This window comes from Prunus avium, chromosome 2 (genome assembly GCF_965620075.1).
Source record: "Prunus avium chromosome 2, drPruAviu1.hap1.1, whole genome shotgun sequence".
NCBI lineage: Eukaryota > Viridiplantae > Streptophyta > Magnoliopsida > Rosales > Rosaceae > Prunus > Prunus avium.
Genome location: NC_142285.1, coordinates 40,805,874 through 40,827,753, shown reverse-complemented (window position 1 = coordinate 40,827,753; position 21,880 = coordinate 40,805,874). Strand labels below are relative to the sequence as shown.

Sequence of the window (21,880 nt, the reverse complement as noted above, 5' to 3'; positions counted from 1 at the left end):
CAAATAAGTGACGCCTTAATTGCGTAGCCAAGCTCAGCAAAGAAGCATCCAGCACTTGTGAGTACAAGGAATGCAATCAAGAATTCAAGTTTCCTAACCTGTATAAGTGGAAAAATCTTCGGGTAGCTCATTTTAAACCTGATTCCGTTTTTGTCTATCTTTCTTGATTGCCGTCGATAGTTGTTTTCAATAAGTGACGCCTTAATTGCGAATCATCGCAGTGCTTTGTATAGCAGCCATAACTTAGAAACTGTGCTACCAGAAGAGATTAAATAGGGGAGGTAGGTAGAAGGAATGGTTGTTACAAGCTTGAATTGTTGAACACGCGGGTAGATGGAGGCCATCCAATATTCATTTTCAGCCAAATCGATAATGAAATAGGATATTCTTTTTTCATATATGCCCCTTACCTGTAATATAGGACAGGTTCACTCACAAGGGAGCTTGTTGAACAAAATTTGATACAGAAAAAGAAAGAGGCCATCTTTGGTGCCTCACAAACCAAGTGACTTTCTTGGTGTGACTGTTTCATGTACCCTCTCTGCCAACTCACTATTCATATCAAATTACTTAATATTTTTTTCGGAGCCTGTCGCATCATCGGTTGTATACAACGATTATGTGTGAGAAGTTTCTCCACAGGACACCCCGAATTGTTTTTTTATGGCTATTTGCTAAGTGACGTGTCAATTGAAGACCCAATTTTATACAAATGAAACTCTAACTAAAATTTAAGTTGGAGAAAGTGAGATGTGATCACAAGCTTTTCAACCTCCACTGTAACACCTACCACCTTGCCAAGACTGGAAGGCATTGTCAGCTCAGCTTGAACACCACAGCCCAGGATATATAGAGGCCTAACCCTCAGCTATATTCCCATTGTTTTCTCAGACAACATTTCTATCTACTTCCTTCATCTTCTCCATAGCTGCCTACTAAAACTCACAGCCACACTAAGAGTAAGAGCTCTCTGTCTCTCTGTGAAATCATGTTGTTTTTATTTCTGTTGGGTTTTGTTCTTGAATTTAAGCTTGACTAAATTTTGTATCTTTGTGCACCACAGTGGGTACTGAAGTGGTATTGGTAGATGAAGTTCCTTTTCCTTCTCAGATCACAACCACCAAGCCATTGTCTCTGCTGGGTCATGGTAAGCCATTTTTGCACTTGCTAAACATACCATTTTTGTGTTTGATAAGCAAAAGAAAATGAAAAATTGCTAATGGGTAATTGGGTTTGGCAGGGATCACTGACATTGAGATACACTTTCTTCAAATCAAGTTCACAGCAATTGGGGTTTACTTAGACCCTGAAGTTGTGTCACATCTTCAACAATGGAAAACCAAGAAAGCAAATGAACTTGCAGAAGATGATGACTTCTTTGATGCTCTTATTTCTGGTAAAATTGCAATACCATATACATCCCAAAAGTTGCAATCTTCAATTACTTTTTTCTAATCCCTTGATCAAATTGTGGATGCATGTAGCTCCTGTTGAGAAATTCCTTAGGGTTGTGGTGATCAAGGAGATCAAAGGGTCTCAATATGGGGTGCAGCTTGAGAGTGCTGTGAGGGATAGATTGGCAGCCGATGACAAGTATGAAGAAGAGGAGGAGGAAGCCTTGGAGAAAATTGTTGAGTTCTTCCAATCAAAGTACTTCAAGAAAGATTCCACCATCACATTTCATTTTCCAGCAACTTCTGCCACTGCTGAGGTAAGAATCAAACCAAATAACATTGATTTTGTTAAGGAAATATTGCTTTCAGCTAATTAGATATAATTTCTACTTATTTGTTTATGTGTATGCAGATTTCTTTTCACACTGAAGGGAAGGAAGAGTCAAAAATCAAGGTGGAGAATGCAAATGTGGTTGAGAACATCAAGAAATGGTATTTGGGTGGGACTAGAGGGGTGTCTCCTTCAACCATATCATCCTTGGCTAACACACTCTCAGCTGAGTTGACTAAGTGAGAGCTTTTTGTTGTATGGTTTTGGGCTCTTTTTTATGGGTTGCTGCTGTTTGCAATTGCAAGGGCTCATTTTGAAGTTTGTTAATTTATGGGAAAACCTGGTGTTTCTTGTGCTCTGTTCTGTTTAATAAAATGAATGATATATATAGACTTCTGTCCATCCAACTTCCAAGTTTTTTATGCTTATGGAAAATAATATTCCTACTTTCCCTTTTCTTTCTACATCTTTGCAAGAAGTGTGTATGGTTTTGGGCTTAAGCCCATTAACCCCCAACTGAAATCAAGAATTCTGTAGCGAGGGTCTTATTTATTAACCGTTGGATCAAATTGGTTAATTTATCCAACATTTAAGATATAAGACTTCATCTAAATGCCTTGGATTAAGCGGCCCTCACTATAAAATGACTCCAACTAAAATAGCATGTTGTAAAATGGACTAAGCCATTTAAGAACCTCAAGGGGCAATCCATGCCTTCTCAAGGCCCAATTCAACTGATTGACATCTCTACTTGGGCCCTGCTGTTGCAGGGCCTTGGCCAATTTTTAAACTACCAACCTCAATCAATAACAAGAATTCTATAGTGAGGGCCTTATATATGGCCCTTAGGTGAGGTTCTATCTCTTAATGGTTGGAACAAATCAGTTAATTTGATTCAACGGTTAAGAGATATGACCTCACCTAAGGCCATATATAAGCCTCTCACTATAGAATGACTCCAATCAATTGACTCAATTGTAAATTAGCACAATGACACCTATCAATCGTCGTGCCACTCTCATTTTTTAACGTAGGTACTTCAAATTTTTCTTTGTTTTTTTCCTCAAATAAAACTTGCCTAAACTAACGAGGGTATTATAGCACTAGGTGTGTTAGTTGGATTGGTCCAGGTCTTGGTGTGTTCTCATGTGATCATGTGTTGAAGTCCCATGGTACTTGTGTGTGTGAGTTCCCCCTCCCTTTCCCCTCCCCTTAATTGATTGTATAAAAATAAAAAATGAAAAACAACTTGCCTAAGCTAGTAGCTACCTTGTGAATTTGCAATTACAACAAATCAAAAAATAAAATCAAAATGAAATATGTGTAAAAAGATGTTGTAGTAGAAGGATCCTTGAAAACAAAAGGGGGTGGGGGGGTTGGATGGAATTCTTCTTAATATTCATTCTCGCAAAGAAATCATATCGTCTGCTATATTCAGTTTATTGTGAACCACAAGCTCACTGAGTCCTTATAGTCCACAACAATCCAAAAATTCCAAGTTGGATTTGCTCTTGATCAATTTCTGTGTGCGCAAGTAGCTCATCCATGACGAGCTATATATGTACTGTATTGGTACCTTCATGTACCCTTTTTTGATGTAGTAGTCATAGCTAGTGGGTGTTTCAGTGGACGCATATCGTTTAAACGGTTCTATTAAGATTCAAAATTAACTAGCTCTTACTTTAACGATGTGTCTCGTCTCAATTTTAGCACATATCCCAAATTTGAATCCCCGAACCCATTAATCAAAAGAAAAAACGATTCTACCAATAGAAGTTGCCACAAAGGATTGAAACATGAAACATGACTACATTAATTACTGCCTCCCGCACAAGTCATGAGTACACAAATATTGTTCCTCAAGCTTCCCTACACAAAAATGTCTTCTTAGTAATCTTTGGAATCCAGGAAAAATCTTAAAGATAGATATTATTGATCAATCGGGTTGAAAAGAAGAGGGTGCGTGTGGTTGTGGGAGTGGTCCATCGACAAATGATGCTTAAGAAAATGTCCTCATCACACCCACAAGTACTGATCCTGCTGCAGCTCATTTACTTAAAAACATGAGTAAGGTAGTGCAGGAATAAAATTTCTTACTTGTGGGCCAAAAAAGGTGAAGAATGGAGGGGAAAAAAGAGTTTGAGATTCCATTCCGTGAGCACAAAATAATGTTTCTTTTTTTACTTGTGTCCCATATATTATATATTATACCAAAATAAATAATTGCATGCCCATCAAATCAAACAGGGAAAAGAGAAAGGTGCATATGGATCATGGATGACAAATTAATTCAGCTTGAGTTCTTGAAAAATGCTATGTTTTCATCATATTTGCATTTGTCTGCTTAACTTTTACAAATGGAAGCGAGGGAAAAAGAAAAAGCAAAATGTTATACTTTAATCTAATCTAAATTATGGGGAAGGGATTCGAACTCAAGTGCATAGTTGGGAGCTTTTGTTTGCTTCATTGATTTGCATTACAAAGACGGCAAGACATTCATATAAAATGAATCGGCTGAAATTTATACTTGGATTGGATCTTCCTTCACATTCAAGTTAAACACCACTGCAATATTAGAGTAGATAATATTATCCAACATATGAGGTGCTCAATTTTTGCTGAAAATTTATATTATTTCCTCAAAAACCTCATATATATGTAGGCATTGCCACAGCACCTCAGATAAGATTACACATTTGATAACCAAAATCTAAAAACTACTTGTAAACCAACAATATTATAAATAAATAAAATCTCTCTCTATAAGTTTAAAACATTATCAACTGGCTTCATCAACAGATATTGGCACATCACCTTGACCTCCAGATGATGCATTTCCAGCAGTATGCCTAGCATCAGCAACTTCTGCAGAATCTGAAGCTGCAGCTGGCTGTTCAAGCAACGAGTGGCGGCAAGTTGGGCACGAAGAGTGTGACAAAAACCAAGTGTCTATGCACCTGACATGAAATCCATGGTTGCATTTGGGCAGCAGCCTCACTTTCTGGCCATCTTGAAATTCTCCAAGGCAAATTGGGCAGTCTGTGGCAGGAATATTAGCCCCTGAGCCATATGCCACAATGGGAATTTGACGCAATGTGCTCTTTTTCAGCCCTGTGGCTGCTAAGCGCGCAGCAGTCTCATCTGGCGTCTCAAAAGAGAACCTTCTGCTGCATCTTAAAGCACAGCGCACGATTGAGTTTAGCCCCAGAGCAAATATCAGTGCACAGAGCAGGGCTGCTAGGATGATGACCATGTTGGTGTCAAAGTTGGCCTCATTGGTGTATGTCCCACGTGTCCTACTTCCATTGGCTGGGTCTGGTGTGGTTGATGATGATGATGATGATGATGATGATCCTGATGGGTCTAGAAGTAGGCGGTGTGGACGGTAATGAAGAGTTACCATTGGTTGCTTCACTAGATTGAGAATCAGCAAAACTAAACAGAACCCACCTTCCTCCTGCTTTGTAATAAGCTAAAGCTTGTATCTTTTTGCTCAACAGATTATGCAAATAAGCTTGGAGTTTCATATCTCCATGGGTTTTTGGCGCCAAATCGAACCACAAAGGAGACTGAGAGAAGGGAATTCATCTTCCCCATGTACAGAGCAAAGCTTTCTCTTATTTTTTGTTCCACTCTAGCTACCTCTGTGTTTGGTGTTGGAATTCTATGCAAGGCTGGTGGTAGCTGAGTTGTGGGGGCTTTCAAAGACTGGTAGAATTCATGGTAGTGAGGGAAACTGCATAAAATTAAGTGGGGACTTGTTGTTTCTTACCTTGTGGCTCTTCTTTGATATCTCTCTTGTCAAAACTGAGAGAGAGAGATAGAGGCCTTTGTGTTATGGTAATGTTTGTCAGGATTCCAACTAGATAAAAAAGACTTTCAAAAAAGGCATATCTTGATGGTCTCTGTGATTATGGAAGTGGTGGTGAATAGTAATCATCAAGACTCCAAAAGGTTGAAACTTGAAGTTAATAATCACTTCAATTAAGATTTATAACCCTCAGAACAACCCTAACTTCTAAAAAGACATGAGATGAAGAAAAAGAGAAGAAAGTATGACAGAAAGTATGACTCATATATTCTTACCAAAGAGGCTTAGAGGCTCAAAGGTTGAAATGAAGCCTTTTCTGCTTCTTCCATTCACAGAGAGAGAGAGATTGATAATTTGATAGATGCTGCAGATTGTGAGAGGGTTATGGGCAAGTTTTGTAGTATTTGGATTGTGGCTAAGGAAGGACACTGGGTTACAGGTAGGAGGATGGATACCAAATGAGACTAAGATGGGTGTCTTTTCAATTCCAGAGTATGCATTATTGTTGAGAGAAATGACACACAAAAGATTAAACTTTAGAGAATCAAGTAGAGGGAAAAAAAAAGAAAAAAGGTTGTGCTCATTAGCAAATCAAAGTAAAAATAAGGATATTATTTACCTCATTACCAATGAGACGACACTCTTTCTTTCTACAAATCACAGTTTGACACATATGCAAAAATAATTCATAAAAAGAAAAACTTTTGCATACATGTCATTAGCATGAATGTAAGAGCTCTTATTTACTTAATATTTTCTTAAAAATAAAGGAAGAGCTTAAGAATTTTGATTAAGGTACCTGATCCTAATTGTGATTTAAAAGAAAGTAAAGCTTATTATTCCAAGCACCAAGTCCTTCTTCCACTCCTACACTCATCTTCCTTTATTGAAAAGTCAAATCATTGCTTCTCCAATTTAGCCAATCTTCATCCTTCTTCTTAAATCCTAATCTTTTCTCATAATGCTAATGTCGACATTTGCTCCCCCCACACCATTTCTGATTAATATTTGATACAAGATTATGATTTGCTCCCATCTCATGTTAAACTTTTTGCAAGTTTTCAAGCATCATTCTAACAGGAAGAATTGGAACTTAAATTTGAGATATTCATATGCATCTATTCTCATTGTCATCAAAACCATTAATTTTAGACCAAGTAACTTGCTTTGTTTTTACCCATGTAGTAAAAATCACCACAGTAACTGTTTAAGAGAGAGAAAAATCAGCCATAAATCATCATTCTCTAGTCTTTTCTGTCTAGTCCAAATTTGTGGAAACCTTGTTATTTTCCGTATTCAAAATGAATGCGGTTTGCCAAATTGATTCCCTTCTTCCTTCTATTTTGACAGGGACATGTTAAATTATCTTCCCAAGTTACTTGTGACGGCACATTCAAATCATGTGGCTCTTTCTATACCGTGATTGATGAAGAGACGGGCCCACAAATGTCTAGTCAAAACGTCCAATGGACCCACAAAGTTCTAGAGCAAGACACCTGTCTGTCTGCTTGGATTGAGTAGCTCCATACAAATTACATCAGATATACATGGAACATGTTAATGCCCTCACCAACTTTGCTAACCTTGTCTCAAATTCATCACCAGCTTCATTAATTAGGTGAACAACATTTGATGTGGAGTGGAGCAGCTTGGTCTGCATGCACAAGCTTAGTTCTAATCTGGGCCTCCTATGGTCCCTTTTGTGACTCATAAAAAGAACCCAAATGGCGCTTTGGACCAAGATGTTTGCCTGCAGCCAAGACAACCTAACATGGCCATCGCAGACTATTCCCATTTATACTTGATGATGTCGGAAAGGAGGAGGAGACTACTCAAAACCCTCAATTGTTGTTATAGTACCACGGCTTTGCTTTCCATATTCATATATAGCATATGACACACAAGGATTTGTAACATCAAATGTACGAAACTTTACAATAATGTGGTCGCCATTCATCTCTCCAATAATGCACGCTTATCTCATGCTTTGCCTCCGCCTCTCTCATTCGAATTTGGGAAATCTTCCAACGGGAAGAAAAAAGTACCAACAACACCGAGTCCAGTTCGGCGTAACAAACTAGCCCCAAGCCCAATAATAGAACACGTTAGGCCACAATAGTAAAATGGAAGATCTTAAACCTTAAGCCCGATCCATAATCTCAATTGACTCTCCAACCTCGGTCGGTCCACACTGAAACGGCGCCGTGTAACATGGTTTTTCTCATTTTTCGCTCCCAAACGTCCCTCCAACTTAATCTGGAGGAGTGAGGAACACTCACTGTCAACACAACTAGTTTCGGACACGAGGAGAGAGAAAAAAGAGAGGCAAGAGCAGAGAGCTCCAGAGTCGAAGAAAAATGCAAGATCCGGCGAACCCGAAACCTGATCCGAGCTCTAGCTCACAGGCCTCTCAGAGGCCACGCATGACGACGCCGTTTCAGGACGCAAGTCCCAGCCTTTCGTTCCGGGGCTCCTACCACCGTCGGGCCCAATCCGAAGTCCAATTCCGGATCCCCGACGACCTGGATCTGCTCCAGGACCCGTTCGACGGCCCATCCGGCAGCTTCGAGGAGCTAGGCGGCTCCGAGGACGACCTCTTCTGCACCTACATGGACATCGAGAAGCTCGGATCCAAGCTCGACGACGGACCCTCCGACCCAAAACTCGAGAATCCCGGAGGCTCCGCGGAGACAGGTGTCGGGCTTGGTGGAGAGATGAGTGCGAGGCCGAGGCACCGGCATAGCAACTCGGTTGACGCGTCTTTGGAGAGCATAGAGGCCAAGAAGGCCATGGCCCCTGATAAGCTCGCCGAGCTCTGGACTGTCGACCCAAAACGAGCTAAGAGGTATTCTTCTATCCGCTTCTATCACATTACGCATCTGTTTGCTTATGTTTGTTCCTTCATTTTTGTATTATGACTCAAACTTTTGCATATTGTTCGTTGTGGTTTGATTTTTTAGCTGGATATTATCAGCTTAGAAACTGGTATTAAAAAAGAATATATTTTTTTTGGAGGGATTTGTGTTTGCTTATCATATGTTGAATATGAATATGTGGGTGCTCTGCTCTCCGCCATAGAAGTAACGCTCTAACCCAAAATTTATTTTATTTTCTTTAGGAAGATTAAATTGTCATTAGAAACTGTAATTATGATGCTGAAGAAGCATTATTATCTTTCTTAAGTGACCCATTTAGTTTTCCATAATTTAGCTTAGGAGGCAACAATTAAATGTGCTGCTTGTTCCTAGTGGAAAAACAACTGGTAGAAGAGGCATTTTCCAAATTATGAATTCGCATAAAATAATCTATCAGATAAGAATTGCATCTCAGAATGATACACGCAAGATCTTGCATAAGGTTCTTAAAGATAACTGCTATTCGTTGTTCCCAAATTTGCCAACAAATGACCAACAACTTTCTCAAACATTTTAAGGATGTTTAGTTGGAACATTATCTGAATAAAATTTTTATACAAAAACTACTTCTAACTATAATATTATTGCTATTAATTATTCGTTCAAAGTCCTTTGGTAAGGTCATTAAATGAGGACTTACTATTCAACCATTATATTAGATACGAATGGTTGAGATGCCTCTCACTCATTATATTTCTCAACCATCCATATACGAAACCTGGCTTAAGGACCTTATTAGAGAACAATTCTAACACTTGACAAGGCTTTAAGCATGTAAGACCTTATTCGTCCTTTGGTTGTAATCCAGCAGCTTAAACTCTGGTGTATGTCTGATTAAAGTTCTTAACTGTTAGATCTTAACTATACGTATAGTTAATGAGGGTGTTTCTAAAGAATGTTTACCAATTGCATATTTTAAAACAGGATTTTGGCAAATCGGCAGTCTGCTGCTCGGTCAAAAGAGAGGAAGGCCCGGTACATCTCAGAACTTGAAAGAAAAGTTCAGACCCTACAAACAGAAGCTACTACCCTATCTGCACAACTCACTCTGTTCCAGGTTCTTACTCAAATACTCATCTTGCTTGCCTCATCTGTTTATAGTCATGTAGTTCTTGCAAATGTAGTTGAATGGTCATCTGGCATAGGAATGCTACATGAGAGAAAGATGTTCTAAGGAGATTATTTTGAGCTTTTACAAAACTTGTAATCAGGACTTGTTTGTCCTTCACCCTTGCTGTTGATTTAAGAGATTGTCATTTATTACAACTCATTGCCTTCATATTGCTTATTTCCATAGGCTGCTATCTGAGAGGTTTTGTATTTTTTTGTGTTATTTTTTCAGAGAGATACAACAGGCTTATCTACTGAGAACTCAGAGCTTAAGCTTCGGGTGCAAGCTATGGAACAACAAGCTCAGTTACGTGATGGTACGTGTCATGCACCCACCTTTTGGAATTATTTCCATGGTTTCAGGCACCTTTTATTGAATTTTTCTTGTTTTACTTGTTATACAAGTGACCAATGGATCATCATCTGGGTACTGGTCTCAGCTGGTTCAGTGCTATATTTGTGGTTAATATCAGTTAAGAATGCATTGAGTCCCTTGGGTATTATATTTTACAAATGCTACCTTTGGGTCTTTGTACACTTAATAATGTGGTCTCTCGCATTTGTCCAACCAATTCATTGGTTTGCTATTATGTTCTTGGTTATCTCCTTTGGTTTGAGTCTGGTAACTGTACTTTGAAGCTGGCAAGGCTACCTTTCCCCAAAGTGCTATGGCAATTGCTAACCACCAATTCTCTTGTGCTACTCTTCCCTTAATACAGCTCTCAATGATGCACTGAAGAAAGAACTTGAGAGGCTCAAGATTGCAACCGGGGAAGTACTAACACACACTGATTCATACAACATGGGAATGCACCAAATTCCATATTCACAATCCCCCTTCTTTCCCAGTCAGTCACAAGCGGGGCAGCGTGATTCCCAGAACATTCACATGCCACAGTTTCATCCTTTCCCGCCAAATATGTCAGCTCCCCATCAGCCTATGCTTTCTGCAGCCCAGTCACATGCGTGCTCGGATATGTTGCAGCAGGATTCGATTGGCCGATTTCAGGGGCTTGACATCAGTAACAGAGGTTCTCATCTAGTGAGGCCTGAAGGGCCCTCCATATCTGCCGGTGAAAGCAACAGGAGATTTTGAATGCTGATCTACCCCAGGTCCACCTTATTTATTGGATTGTTCATAGACTGACCTCAACCAAAGGTATGGTTTAAACTCGTTTATTGGACTTTGATTCTTTGAATTGATTGCTCCCAAAATTTTTGGTAGCTGTTCATGAATGCTTATTCAGATCCTAATTGATTCCTTGGGGTTGCTCATGTGAGAATAGAGCATTGTAAGAGATGCAACTTTTCATGCCTGGGATCCCCCTATCCCTTCCTTTGTGTTCTGTTCATTTGTAACCCTTGAAAATGTCATGCTGTGGAAATCGGTGTTGTTATGTTCATATTGTGGTTTTGACTTTTATGTAGTGGATTGACTCTCTCTCTCTCTCTCTTTCTCAAATTATATTAACTTGCTTTTCATTTACAGAAACATTTCATTGTAAATTGCGATTGTTAAGGCGCCCCCCCCCCCCCCCCCCCCCCACACAAAAAGAACAAGAAACAAAAAAGGGCGTAACCCCCCAAGCTCAAATCCCATTGCCGCATCATATTATAGATGCCGGCTTTTCATCAATGCTCCTGCAAATATGCGACAATTTTTTTACTTTTTATTTAGTTGGTTGTTTTTGTCGTTGCAAGTAAAATTTGGAATGAGCCTTTACCGGACAACAACATAAATAATATTGATACTCAGAATCTTGGAGTTGGATGTAAACAACCACTGAAACAACTTAAAAGTGTTTTCAGTTTTTTGCAGTTATTGTTCTGAGTCTTAAAGCCCTGCAACGGTGAGAGTAGAGAGAACGATTCATTTTGGGACAATGGTTTTGGCACTCTCAAATCAATTGAGGTCAGGGCACTCTCGTACACGATATGGAGTATCAGAAACTAAACTGAGATTACGAAGCATATGGAGTGTCAGAAACTAAGCTGAGAGTACGAAGCGACGTTGTTTTGATAGTCACATTACATAAAACATAAATAAATAAAAAGGAAAAAAAAGCTTATAAATACGAAACACAGCTCACATGTGACCAGGTGTGGGATGGCCTACACTCCAAGTTATCCATTTAAATGCACATGGTCGGAGTATTGGAAGTTGGCATGCATGTGGGACTAGTTGTGGCTGCTATAAGTGACCATGTTATTAACTACCCTAAGAAAGTGACCACTCGAACAAAACGTTCTTGCCAATTGACCCAAAAAATGGGTCATTCCATTCTTTTTAGTAGTTTCATGCAACGGGGACGACACTTTGATGGGTCTAAAATGCAACTGGGACGACACTTTCATGGGTCTAAAGCTATAGCGGCAGCAGCAGACAGCCCCAAGTGAAGGCCAATTTCATGGGTCCTCCACTCACAAACATTTGGATAAAATCCACATGCCTTTTGTGGATCTCATTTCAAACCCCTTCAAACCTTGTCCGCAAGAGAAGGTTTCAGCCACTTTAGGATCACATATTTTGGTCGGGCAAAGAACACATATTAACAATAATAAAATGTACATATGAGATATCAAAATCATGCCCCTTTTCATTGTTTAAATTGCTCAAGCCTTGTAATGCCATGCCAAAACATGCAATAAATGAAACAAAAGCTATGTTCACATTCACATTTTGCTTCAATATATTCTTCCTTTTTCTTCTTCTTCTAATTATTGTTACTTTTATGTGCTATTATTATGATTTGAATGCATGCAATCTCCGTCCAGTTTGACCGAGAAAAAATAGATTGCAATAGGAATATCACTATTTTAGTATAAAAGCTCTCTTCAAAGTCTTGGTACACAAACCGAAAGAATTTATATTTGTATTTGTTTTCTCTTAATTCACATTGAAGCCACAAACTTTGACTTCACACCGAATTCGGTGCACCAAAATCACTTTGGACCATTGTCATTTATTTGCTCATGAATTAAGAAAAAAACACAGACATATGTGAAAAGTGTGTGAGTTCAAAAATGGTAGAGATTTTGAATCCAGAAATCCACCTCGATAATATTCCTTTACACAAAGAGACAAATTTGAAGATTTCTGTTGAGGTGAAATTCTTATTGAGCATGGGATGGAGGTTTATGTCACGTCCCCTTTTCTTATCAACAACAAAACTTTGCCATCTCTAAAGTTTACAATTATTTTTTGTTTTTATCTTCCCCTCAATTAAATTTATGCATTTGTCACTTATAGTTTTTTTCACAATATTTTTATTTTATTTTATCATATCTTAGAACTGAAAGCATCAGCAAATTTATCTGAAAATGATGTATGAAATTAATGGACCGCCAAGCCCGGGACTTGCATGTGCTCCTAACATGGTAGGTCCATCATCAAAATAAATCCAATTTCTCAATGACATAGATGTATAAAATTATCATTAATTTAAATCTTGATTTAAAAAAGGACAACATATTATAATGTGATAAGAGAATTATCTTATTATATACAAGTTGATAAAGTAAATTATGTATACACGCGATTATCTTATCTTAAAAGACGGTTTCCGTATTAACTGAAGTGCTTCGAAGCTTTAATAAAAACAACAAATTAAGACGTATTAAGTATTAGAATTGAAGAGGTAAGCACTCTATGAAATCTTGATGATACGATTACATTGTCAGCAAGTAAGTAACATGCTAATCCTTTTGCTTTATTTTAAATTTGTTAAAATCGTCGTATTGGAGACAAAAACTCTAGTTGGTGTACTATTTGGGTTGACAATTACTCTAACCATTTTTTAATATAATTTGCACTATTCTTGACAATTTTTTTTTTCTTTACTTTGCATTGTTTTTATTTTGTTTTTAAAAAAAAAAAAAATATTTTCAACCGACAAATTATTCTAGAAATCTACCTACTCTTTGGCATTTTACCTACCATTCGATGACGCATCTCTAAATGATTTATTTGTCGAAAGAAATTAGATTTAGTTGTTTAATTAACTTGACTAATGTGCAAATCAAGCATATTAGCAGATTCTCAATCTCTTCAAATCATCAAACACACGTGGAGCTGAAAGTTCGAGCTTCTCATAAAGATGCTAATGATCTTCATGTCGGATTCTCTAGTTGATCCTCTGCACAAATAAATATTTACAAAAAAGTTCTGAATCACATTATGCTAAAATGGGGTGTTTATAATTTTACAAATTATGCTCATTTTGTTCCCACTCTTCAAGGCCACCGGATTGGACTTCTGTGAACCTAAACACACCCCCGTTTGAAGGGCTAAATTCCGCAATCTCAGGCAAATGAAGTGAGAAGAAAAAAATGCCAAATTTTACACGTAATGTTTAGATAGACAAGTCATTTGATTTGAGTAAAATAAGATTAATTTATAGAAGTTTAAAGTATTTGCAAGATGGAAGAAAACGGTTTGAGAAATGCATGTGCAGGTGGGGTCATTGGGTTCAGCAGTTGGTAAGTCTAACTGGAACATTTGCATGTGCACATTGATTCTCGTAATATGACCTGAAAATATGAATCTGTGTTATGTGGCTTTGGCTCTCTCTCTCTCTCTCCCTCCCTCTAGTTCTCTCTCTAAAAAGTGAACAATGCTAAACTTGTCTCTTTCTTTCTGGGTACACAGCCCCCACCAAAAGCCCCCTTACCAATGCCTTCAACTCCCTATATAAGAAAACCCCAATTCCCTAAAGCTAAGCACTCACCGCTTTGCAGTCCATAGTCAACAAGTCTTTCTCTCCTCTATCTCCCATTCTTTCTCACAACACAACAATGGCTTTTACCTCACACTTAACCATTGCTCTTCTGTTCTCTGTTCTCAATCTTTGTCTTCAAGGCACTTATGGTGACTATGGAGGAGGATGGGAAGGTGGTCATGCCACATTTTATGGTGGGGGTGATGCCTCTGGCACAATGGGTAAGTTACCAAGTTCCAAGTCACTTTCTTTCTCTTCTCTTTTTGGTTTTCTTAACTTTTGGGGTAATTTTTGTGTTAAAGTTAGAAACTTCAGTGTCATTTGAGCTTTTGGGTAAAACCCAAAATGCACAAAAGGGCAGATAGTAGCTCAAACTGTAAATTTCTACCATGAATTGATGGGATCATATATGTCGGTGTTGCAGGAGGTGCTTGTGGATATGGAAATTTGTATAGCCAAGGGTATGGAACCAACACTGCAGCTCTCAGCACAGCTCTGTTCAACGATGGCTTGAGCTGTGGGTCATGTTATGAGATGAGATGTGACAGTGACCCCAAATGGTGCCTCCCCGGCAGCATCATCGTCACTGCCACAAACTTCTGCCCTCCTAACTTAGCTCAGTCTAATGACAATGGTGGATGGTGCAACCCTCCTCTCCAGCACTTTGATTTGGCTGAGCCTGCCTTCTTACAAATTGCTCAATACCGAGCTGGAATTGTCCCCGTCTCCTTCAGAAGGTAAACAAAAGTAATTTTCGGTGTGACGGTCACATATAATAGTTTTATTTGTGTTGTGAGTTAGTCACATCAACATGGTTGTGTTCGTATAGACACTCACGAATAATTTTTCAGTGTGACGGTTGCATACAATAATTTAATTTGTGAGCTAGTGACATTTTTAACATGGTTGTGTTGGCATGTGCAGGGTTTCTTGTGTGAAAAAGGGAGGGATAAGATTCACCGTCAACGGTCACTCTTACTTCAACTTGGTTTTGATCACAAACGTTGGAGGTGCAGGGGATGTGCACTCTGTTTCAATCAAGGGGTCCAAAACAGGGTGGCAAGCCATGTCAAGGAACTGGGGCCAGAACTGGCAGAGCAACTCTTACCTCAATGGCCAGGCTCTGTCTTTCCAAGTCACCACCAGTGACGGTAGAACTGTGACCAGCAACAATGCTGTGCCAGCTGACTGGCAGTTTGGTCAAACATTTTCGGGCGGTCAATTCTAGACTCTTTTTATAAACAGTAAAAGGTCTGGAAGAAATGGCGCAGGCTGATTTGTATATGTAATATTTGATTGCTTGTGAAAGGGGGCGAGAGGAGAGGGTGAGATTGGAGAAGGAGACAGACAGGGTAGATTAGGAGAGAGGCAAATGTTATTGCTGAGGTGGCTAATTTGGCACCCGCAAGGCCTGCTATATATATATATATATTATTTATAGTAACGGTGGAGATTTGTGAAGATGCATTTTGTTTGTTTTGAAGCAAAATGCACATTAATATCTTTGAAGGTGGTAGGTAGGTATGCAGATTTATTACTCATACCATACCTAACTAGGTACCGACCCCAGCTGGGGCAACTTTGTACTTGGCATCTTAATTATATACTTTGTGGATTTCTATGGAAACTCCTTTTAAGTTCTCAGCAATTTTTATTTTTTTTGTTTTTCAACTACTACAATATTAGATGAATGAGTGTATTAATAGGAGCCTTTCTTTTGAAAAGATGCAACTAATGACCATTATCATATATGAGATTCTGAGCATATCAAACTACCCTACCTTTAGCCAGTAAGTTAAAGAGTTCGGGAAATGAAAGTTTGAACACAAGACTGCGATACATGGATAACTGTTCTTAATTACTTGAGCTATAAGCTATTTGGGCTTGATTTGGTAAAGGGTGAACTTGAGAAATCGGAAAACCTAGCTACTGAATGTAAAGACTAAAGAGAATCTAAAGAGGTAGTCAGTAACCAAACACAAAGGGCCCACCGTTTTGAACAATATGAAATTTGTTTATACCTAATTTGACAGACCAATAAGGAGGCCATACGTGGACTAAAAAGGGATTTGGTAGAGCAACATTCAACACCACTCACTGCCGAGCGCAAGACCACACCCCAAACACCCACTGGGACACGTGGAGCACACAGGAAATGTCTAAAGTCCCCCATCGAAGTTCTACACAATATGCACACTTTCCAAAGCTTATAAAAATATGTGTAAGTTCCAAAATGGAGATAACCATTACTCTGTTCAGATTATTATATGCTCTGTACTTAATTTTTACTTAAGCAACGGAGAGCCTTCAACCATTTACGACATTGGTGCCTCAAGCTTTACCGAGAGTTTTGAACTTGAGGTAATTAACTGTTCTTAATTACTTGAGCGACAAGCTATTTGGGGTTGATTTGGTAAAGGGTGAACTTGAGAAGTCGGAAAACCTAGCTACCGAATGTAAAGACTAAAGAAAATCTAAAGAGGTAGTTAGTAACCAAACACAAAGGGCCCACCGTTTTGAACAATCTGAAATTTGATGTGAATTTGGCAACCGAAAAATAAAGTGAATTGGCAGCACACTATTATTAAATGACACAATATTTTCTTACAAAAAGTTCCGGACCTGGGGCCAGCAAGAGCCATAGGCTATAATTTACACCAGTTAATAATTAGAACAATTCCCAGTACTAATTTTTTTACTTTCACTTGAGCCTCTCTTTCCGTAACCTCTCCAGTTCCTTAACCATCTGCCAATGTTCTAATGATAGGCTGGTTTCACCAAAACTCATAGACATCAGACGGCCCATTGTCAGCAATCTGCAAGCAAAGGAAAATTTCAGCTGAGATGATAAACAAAACTTGATACAAGAACATTTGGAAAATCTTCCAGTCTCTAACCTGCTAAAATCTTGGGTGCCAAGTTTCCTATCTTCTTGCCTTGCTGCAACCAAGTCATTTTCTATCACCTGTAAGGTATCAACCCATGAGAATTATGCTCAGGTTTAAAGGTTAATTGTTGATGTCAAGCTAACTCTTACCTTCTGCATTTCCGGCTCAATAGAATGTGGCAATGATCTAAGAGTAGCCAAGTACCATCTCCAAGCCTCTAGTGCTTCTGCAGCAACTTCAGAGGAACCAACTGAAGCAGGGTGGAAAGGTAACACTATATCAGCAGGCAAAATGTTTGATTTGCCTTCAGATAAAATAAGCATTTTGACGTCAGCTGCCATGTCCAGTTTATAGAACTTAAAATCATATTCCACCTGAAACAGACAAATTAAATGTATCACGTGTCTTAGCACAATACTGTGCTATGAACGACATAATAATCTCATGACGCACAAATTCTATTAAAATTCTCAGGAATGCATTGTTTACTACTAAGGATCAATCCATAGGCATAATAAAACAGAAAATCACCTTTTGCAACTCCATTAAAGTTTTAAGCACTCTTGCATTTTCAACCCCAACAGAGTTGAGAGTTCCAGCTTCCAAATGGGTCTCATCAAAGATCAAGTGTGAACCCTCAGCCAGCTGCAGAGCTCCAGTTATCAGCCTAGAGCAATGTGAAGAGTTAAAACTATAACAAAATTGATACTTAGAAATTAAAAAATTACTACTGAAAGGAAAATTATACTTGGTTAAGGAATTAGAAATCTGATTACCTGTTTGTCTCATAATCCTTTCTTGGTGCGAGAGAAGCAGTGTTGAGATAATCAACTGTTAGGGATATACATTGTGTGAATGGTAAAAGATTCTTCATAGCAAGGCAAAGCGGAGAGCCAAACACAGGTACACTTTCTTTGCTAAAACAAGTGAGATTCAGTGAAAGCTTCCCGACAGCAACAGTTTCAACTCTAGAATATACCTGTCAAAACCATAATAAATCATATACCTCATAAGTACAGGAGATGAAGAGAGGGAAGGGACAGAGGTAATTTGAGAGATTGAGATAAGAAATGGACTCAGAAGGGATGTAGATGAACAAAAATAATATAGAAGTACCATCATGTGGATCCAACACTAAAAAGTTTGATATGGGAAGGCACCATTTACCGTGGACAAGAGATGTAACAGCATGAAATGAGCAGCTACACCATCATTACCAAGAATAGCTGTAAGATGTCTCAAGAGAGCTTCCCTGATCTCTTTGACCAGGTTGGGCTTTGGCTATAAGATCAGATAATAATTGCATTGTCAACACAACCACGTTAGCATAAATAGTAAATACACACAGGTAGGTATATAAGTCCTTTGTTTGAATAAATATGACTATAATGACACAAAATCACCTCCACTGTAGGGGAACGAGGTAGGAAGTCATGAACTGCAAGTTTCCTGTGAATAAAACAGTGGAGACGTGGTACCTGCACCAAAGGAAAACGTATTTAAGTGAGCTATGTTCTTATAGTCCAACACAAGATACTAACAAACAAGCTGTACAGAAAGAAAAAAAAACATGCAAGATTTAGTCTTTTGTTCATATATATGGAGACCAACAGTTGCGTAGATGCAAGACACAGCCAATACCTTATTAGGGGGAAAATGAACTAACACATCTTCACTGAAACCATTTGCGAAATCATCACATTCATCCTTGTCCACTTTGAACTCTGGATCGAAAGTGAAGACTCCAACAAACTCAAAAACCTCATTTAGCTTTAAGTCAGACTCTGGACAATCATAAATCTGATAACCATAAGAGTTTCATCAGCTTTCACAAAGAGAGAGAACAAATCTCAGTTCATCATTTTTCTGTTGGTACAACTAATTGTCCAATGTACCTTAATAAGACAAGGAAGCGAATCCCTGTTGACATCAGGCCCCATAATCATACTAGAGCTGGTGCCTTCAGTAATTGACTCCTGAGACTGAAGATGTCCATCCTCTTTCTGAAAAAGGAGAAGAAATTTAGTAAAGACAGAAATTTAGTAAAGACAAATTTATATTCCATCAGAGTCATAAAATAATGCTTTTTAATAAAATAAAAGAGCAAAATAAACTGAAATTTGTTCTACTTACCAGCTTTTTGGCAGGAGAGCATTCAACTCCTTCATCTGAGACCTGTCATTGAATGCAGTATGTCAGATAGACAAACAAGAAGACATTTTTACAAAGCTCATGGTTCAAAGAATCAGATGTGCAGGCCCAAAAAATCATCAAGTCATTGCAGCCAAAATAATGATGAATGCACCTAGTCTATCAAGTAAATTATAACGATCCAATTAACAGGAAACCCATTCAGAGAGCTTCCTACTTATTTTGCTAAGAAAAAACTTCCTAAATCCATATAACATACTGTTTTAAGCTGCTTCGGAGCTCAGAACAAAGATGACCATAAGGAAAACTACTATTGTAATGCAGTTTGCCTTTTCTACTTAAATATGATTATCCTTTTACTGCAAATCGAGTTAAAGTGAACAGTTAATACGCAGATTATGAGAATGGAATTACATTGCAATCCATGTTATCAGTAGCTTCAACATCCAATCTCTGGCGCTTCTCTCTTTGTTGGGTGGCCGAATTCATACTTCTATACATCACTGCTTCAGAAGGAGATTCAGTCCATGAATTCTGTCCTGGCACCTAAAGACGTAAACAAGATAACAACCCAAGAAGAATCAGATCATGGCACGATCCACAATTTTAATTCCACACGTCTAAACTGAATATGGTAGTAGGCACTTTGAAATTCAAGGAGTGTCATTTACCCTAACAAAAAGAAAACTTACATGCAACAAACAACCAATACTAAGCATATGCTTATGTGCTAAGAACAGAAGCAGATGTCATGTACTACAAAGAAGGAAGAGTTTGAGTACAGAGAACTCACCGGGATGCAGTAGAGCATACGGCGCTCCCATAATTGCATGTCCGGTGAAGTATCCATAGGGAATTGAGGAACATCCGTAAACTTGTTGGTTCTCCAAACCGAGCCATCCTTCAAAAGAGCCACAACACATCGTTTTAGTGGCACAGAAATTAGCCCATTTTGGGTCACCGAAAATGATCAGAGGGCATAAGATACCTTATAAGCACCAACATAGAACTCATTTCCCAACATGTCCTGTATCATTCCCCGAAACCGAACCAGAGTGTTGGGCTGAACCCATCTTATAGTTGCAGAATTCAGAATTGGCACCTAAATTTTCCCAAACAGTGATGAAACGAGAACACATATCACACAAAAAACTATTTGAAGGGAAATACTTTTTAACAACAGATGTGACAATATCTAGGTCGAGATAAACACAAGAGATTAATGGGAAAAATACACAATTGGGGTTTTCAAGGACAACAAATGAGCCCAAATCAAAGGGAATGACAATTGAAAGTAGGCTTAGGGTCTGGACCTGAGTGAGACCATCGTCCTCGAAGAGAAAGTGACGGAAGAGATCAACAGCGCCCCAGTCCCGGCCGTCGAAGGAGGCGGGGTCCGATCCCGATGCTATGGCCTTCTCGAACGTCGATCGAACGGCTCCGAGAGGGTTCGCCAAGCAGTCGTACGCTAATCCCACCATATCTGATTGCAAATGATCCTCTCTCTCTCTCTCTCTCTCTCTATGTGCCGTTTGAGAGCGGCTTCCCGCGCTTTTAAGTAAGGTAATTGGATTTTCCCGCTAAGCGCTGTTTGTTCCCGCCATTTAGGTTACTGCCTACATCGTCTTACAACTTACAAAGAGAAGACTGTAATGACTTCTGGATCGTTAGATGTGGCAGATGACTTTTGGACCGTTGGATGTGGGAAACTAAACAGCACAAATGAAATTCGAAAAGTCAAAAATGCCCTTACAACGTTTGAGGACATGTTTCGATTAATCAAACGTTAAGGTGGCTGCCAGGTGGACGGCGTGATCTTCGTTCCTCTTCTTCTTCTTTTTTTTCGGTTACATTCCTCTTCTTCTTCTTTGTTCCTTCAGCAGTCCGCCCAGGCGTGGGCGCCTGCCCCTAACGATTAGGGGTAAATCGTGGCGGTGTCCACCCGCCTAGTCCGATTTTTCAAACACCTCATCACCTTCACTATAAACCCTAACCGTAGCTTTCACCCCACCCTCTTTCAATTTAGGAACCGTCAAATTTTCATCTTCAATTGTTCTTTGATTTAACCCAATTAGACTTTCCAGGTGAATTTCATGGCGTCCGTCAAAGCACGAGACTTTCCAGATTCTTCTCTGGGCCCACCGTTCCAGTACCGATTTCGAGCTTGCCCGAGTTGAATAACTCGGATTCACAGATTATAGTGGTGGCCACCTTCTACAAGTTGGCCGATTTTCGGCGGTCATGGTCGTTTGCTACAAAACCCTCTGGTACCCGTTTTTCTCCTGCATCTGCTTATCTCTTTACTGTTAGTTTGTTAATGGTTGAATTGTATGGACTTTATTCTGTGTGTGGTTAATTAAGCAAATAATAGTAAAAGTCTGGTTCCTGTTGTCAATGTATTGTTTAAGTTCTTCATTTGGTGCTTAGCTGAATCAGTTGCATCATCGATTCTCAAGTCAAACGTAGGAGAGAAAAACAGACCAAAAAACAAAGTAGGAGAGAATCAAAATTGGATAACACTTAAATCAACTCAAACTATTGGCTAGTGACAAGAAATCTAAT

General features: G+C 38.9%; 5 protein-coding genes across 5 annotated transcripts; 3 read left to right on the top strand and 2 right to left on the bottom strand.

Annotated features, from left to right (window-relative positions):
• Window positions 1–799: 799 nt before the first annotated feature.
• Window positions 800–2,127, top strand: CHIL (Chalcone-flavanone isomerase family protein). The gene is made up of 5 exons (XM_088247738.1): window positions 800–959; window positions 1,064–1,147; window positions 1,241–1,396; window positions 1,485–1,711; window positions 1,807–2,127. Coding segments are annotated over exons 1-5 (630 nt in total). The 5' UTR covers window positions 800–958; the 3' UTR covers window positions 1,969–2,127.
• A 2,210-nt stretch (window positions 2,128–4,337) lies between these two features.
• On the bottom strand, window positions 4,338–6,223 carry LOC110745763 (RING-H2 finger protein ATL74). Its single transcript, XM_021945899.2, has one exon. It carries the CDS (start codon window positions 5,126–5,128, stop codon window positions 4,505–4,507), a length of 624 nt encoding a protein of 207 aa, XP_021801591.1. The 5' UTR covers window positions 5,129–6,223; the 3' UTR covers window positions 4,338–4,504.
• A 1,490-nt stretch (window positions 6,224–7,713) lies between these two features.
• On the top strand, window positions 7,714–11,010 carry LOC110745761 (Basic-leucine zipper (bZIP) transcription factor family protein). Its single transcript, XM_021945897.2, has 4 exons — window positions 7,714–8,381; window positions 9,376–9,508; window positions 9,794–9,878; window positions 10,281–11,010. Exons 1-4 carry the CDS (start codon window positions 7,894–7,896, stop codon window positions 10,655–10,657), a joined length of 1,083 nt encoding a protein of 360 aa, XP_021801589.1. The 5' UTR covers window positions 7,714–7,893; the 3' UTR covers window positions 10,658–11,010.
• Window positions 11,011–14,271: 3,261 nt separating this feature from the next.
• On the top strand, window positions 14,272–15,906 carry EXPA8 (expansin A8). The gene is made up of 3 exons (XM_021945898.2): window positions 14,272–14,500; window positions 14,704–15,016; window positions 15,204–15,906. Exons 1-3 carry the CDS (start codon window positions 14,356–14,358, stop codon window positions 15,505–15,507), a joined length of 762 nt encoding a protein of 253 aa, XP_021801590.1. The 5' UTR covers window positions 14,272–14,355; the 3' UTR covers window positions 15,508–15,906.
• A 931-nt stretch (window positions 15,907–16,837) lies between these two features.
• On the bottom strand, window positions 16,838–20,926 carry ETG1 (E2F target protein 1 (ETG1)). The gene is made up of 14 exons (XM_021945904.2): window positions 20,632–20,926; window positions 20,307–20,420; window positions 20,112–20,219; window positions 19,733–19,864; window positions 19,301–19,342; window positions 19,063–19,170; window positions 18,809–18,967; window positions 18,571–18,645; window positions 18,335–18,448; window positions 17,944–18,146; window positions 17,699–17,834; window positions 17,317–17,541; window positions 17,177–17,244; window positions 16,838–17,095 (listed from the first exon to the last, which is right to left on the bottom strand). The coding sequence occupies exons 1-14, from the start codon at window positions 20,797–20,799 to the stop codon at window positions 16,981–16,983; spliced, it is 1,767 nt and encodes a 588-aa protein (XP_021801596.1). The 5' UTR covers window positions 20,800–20,926; the 3' UTR covers window positions 16,838–16,980.
• Window positions 20,927–21,880: the final 954 nt, after the last annotated feature.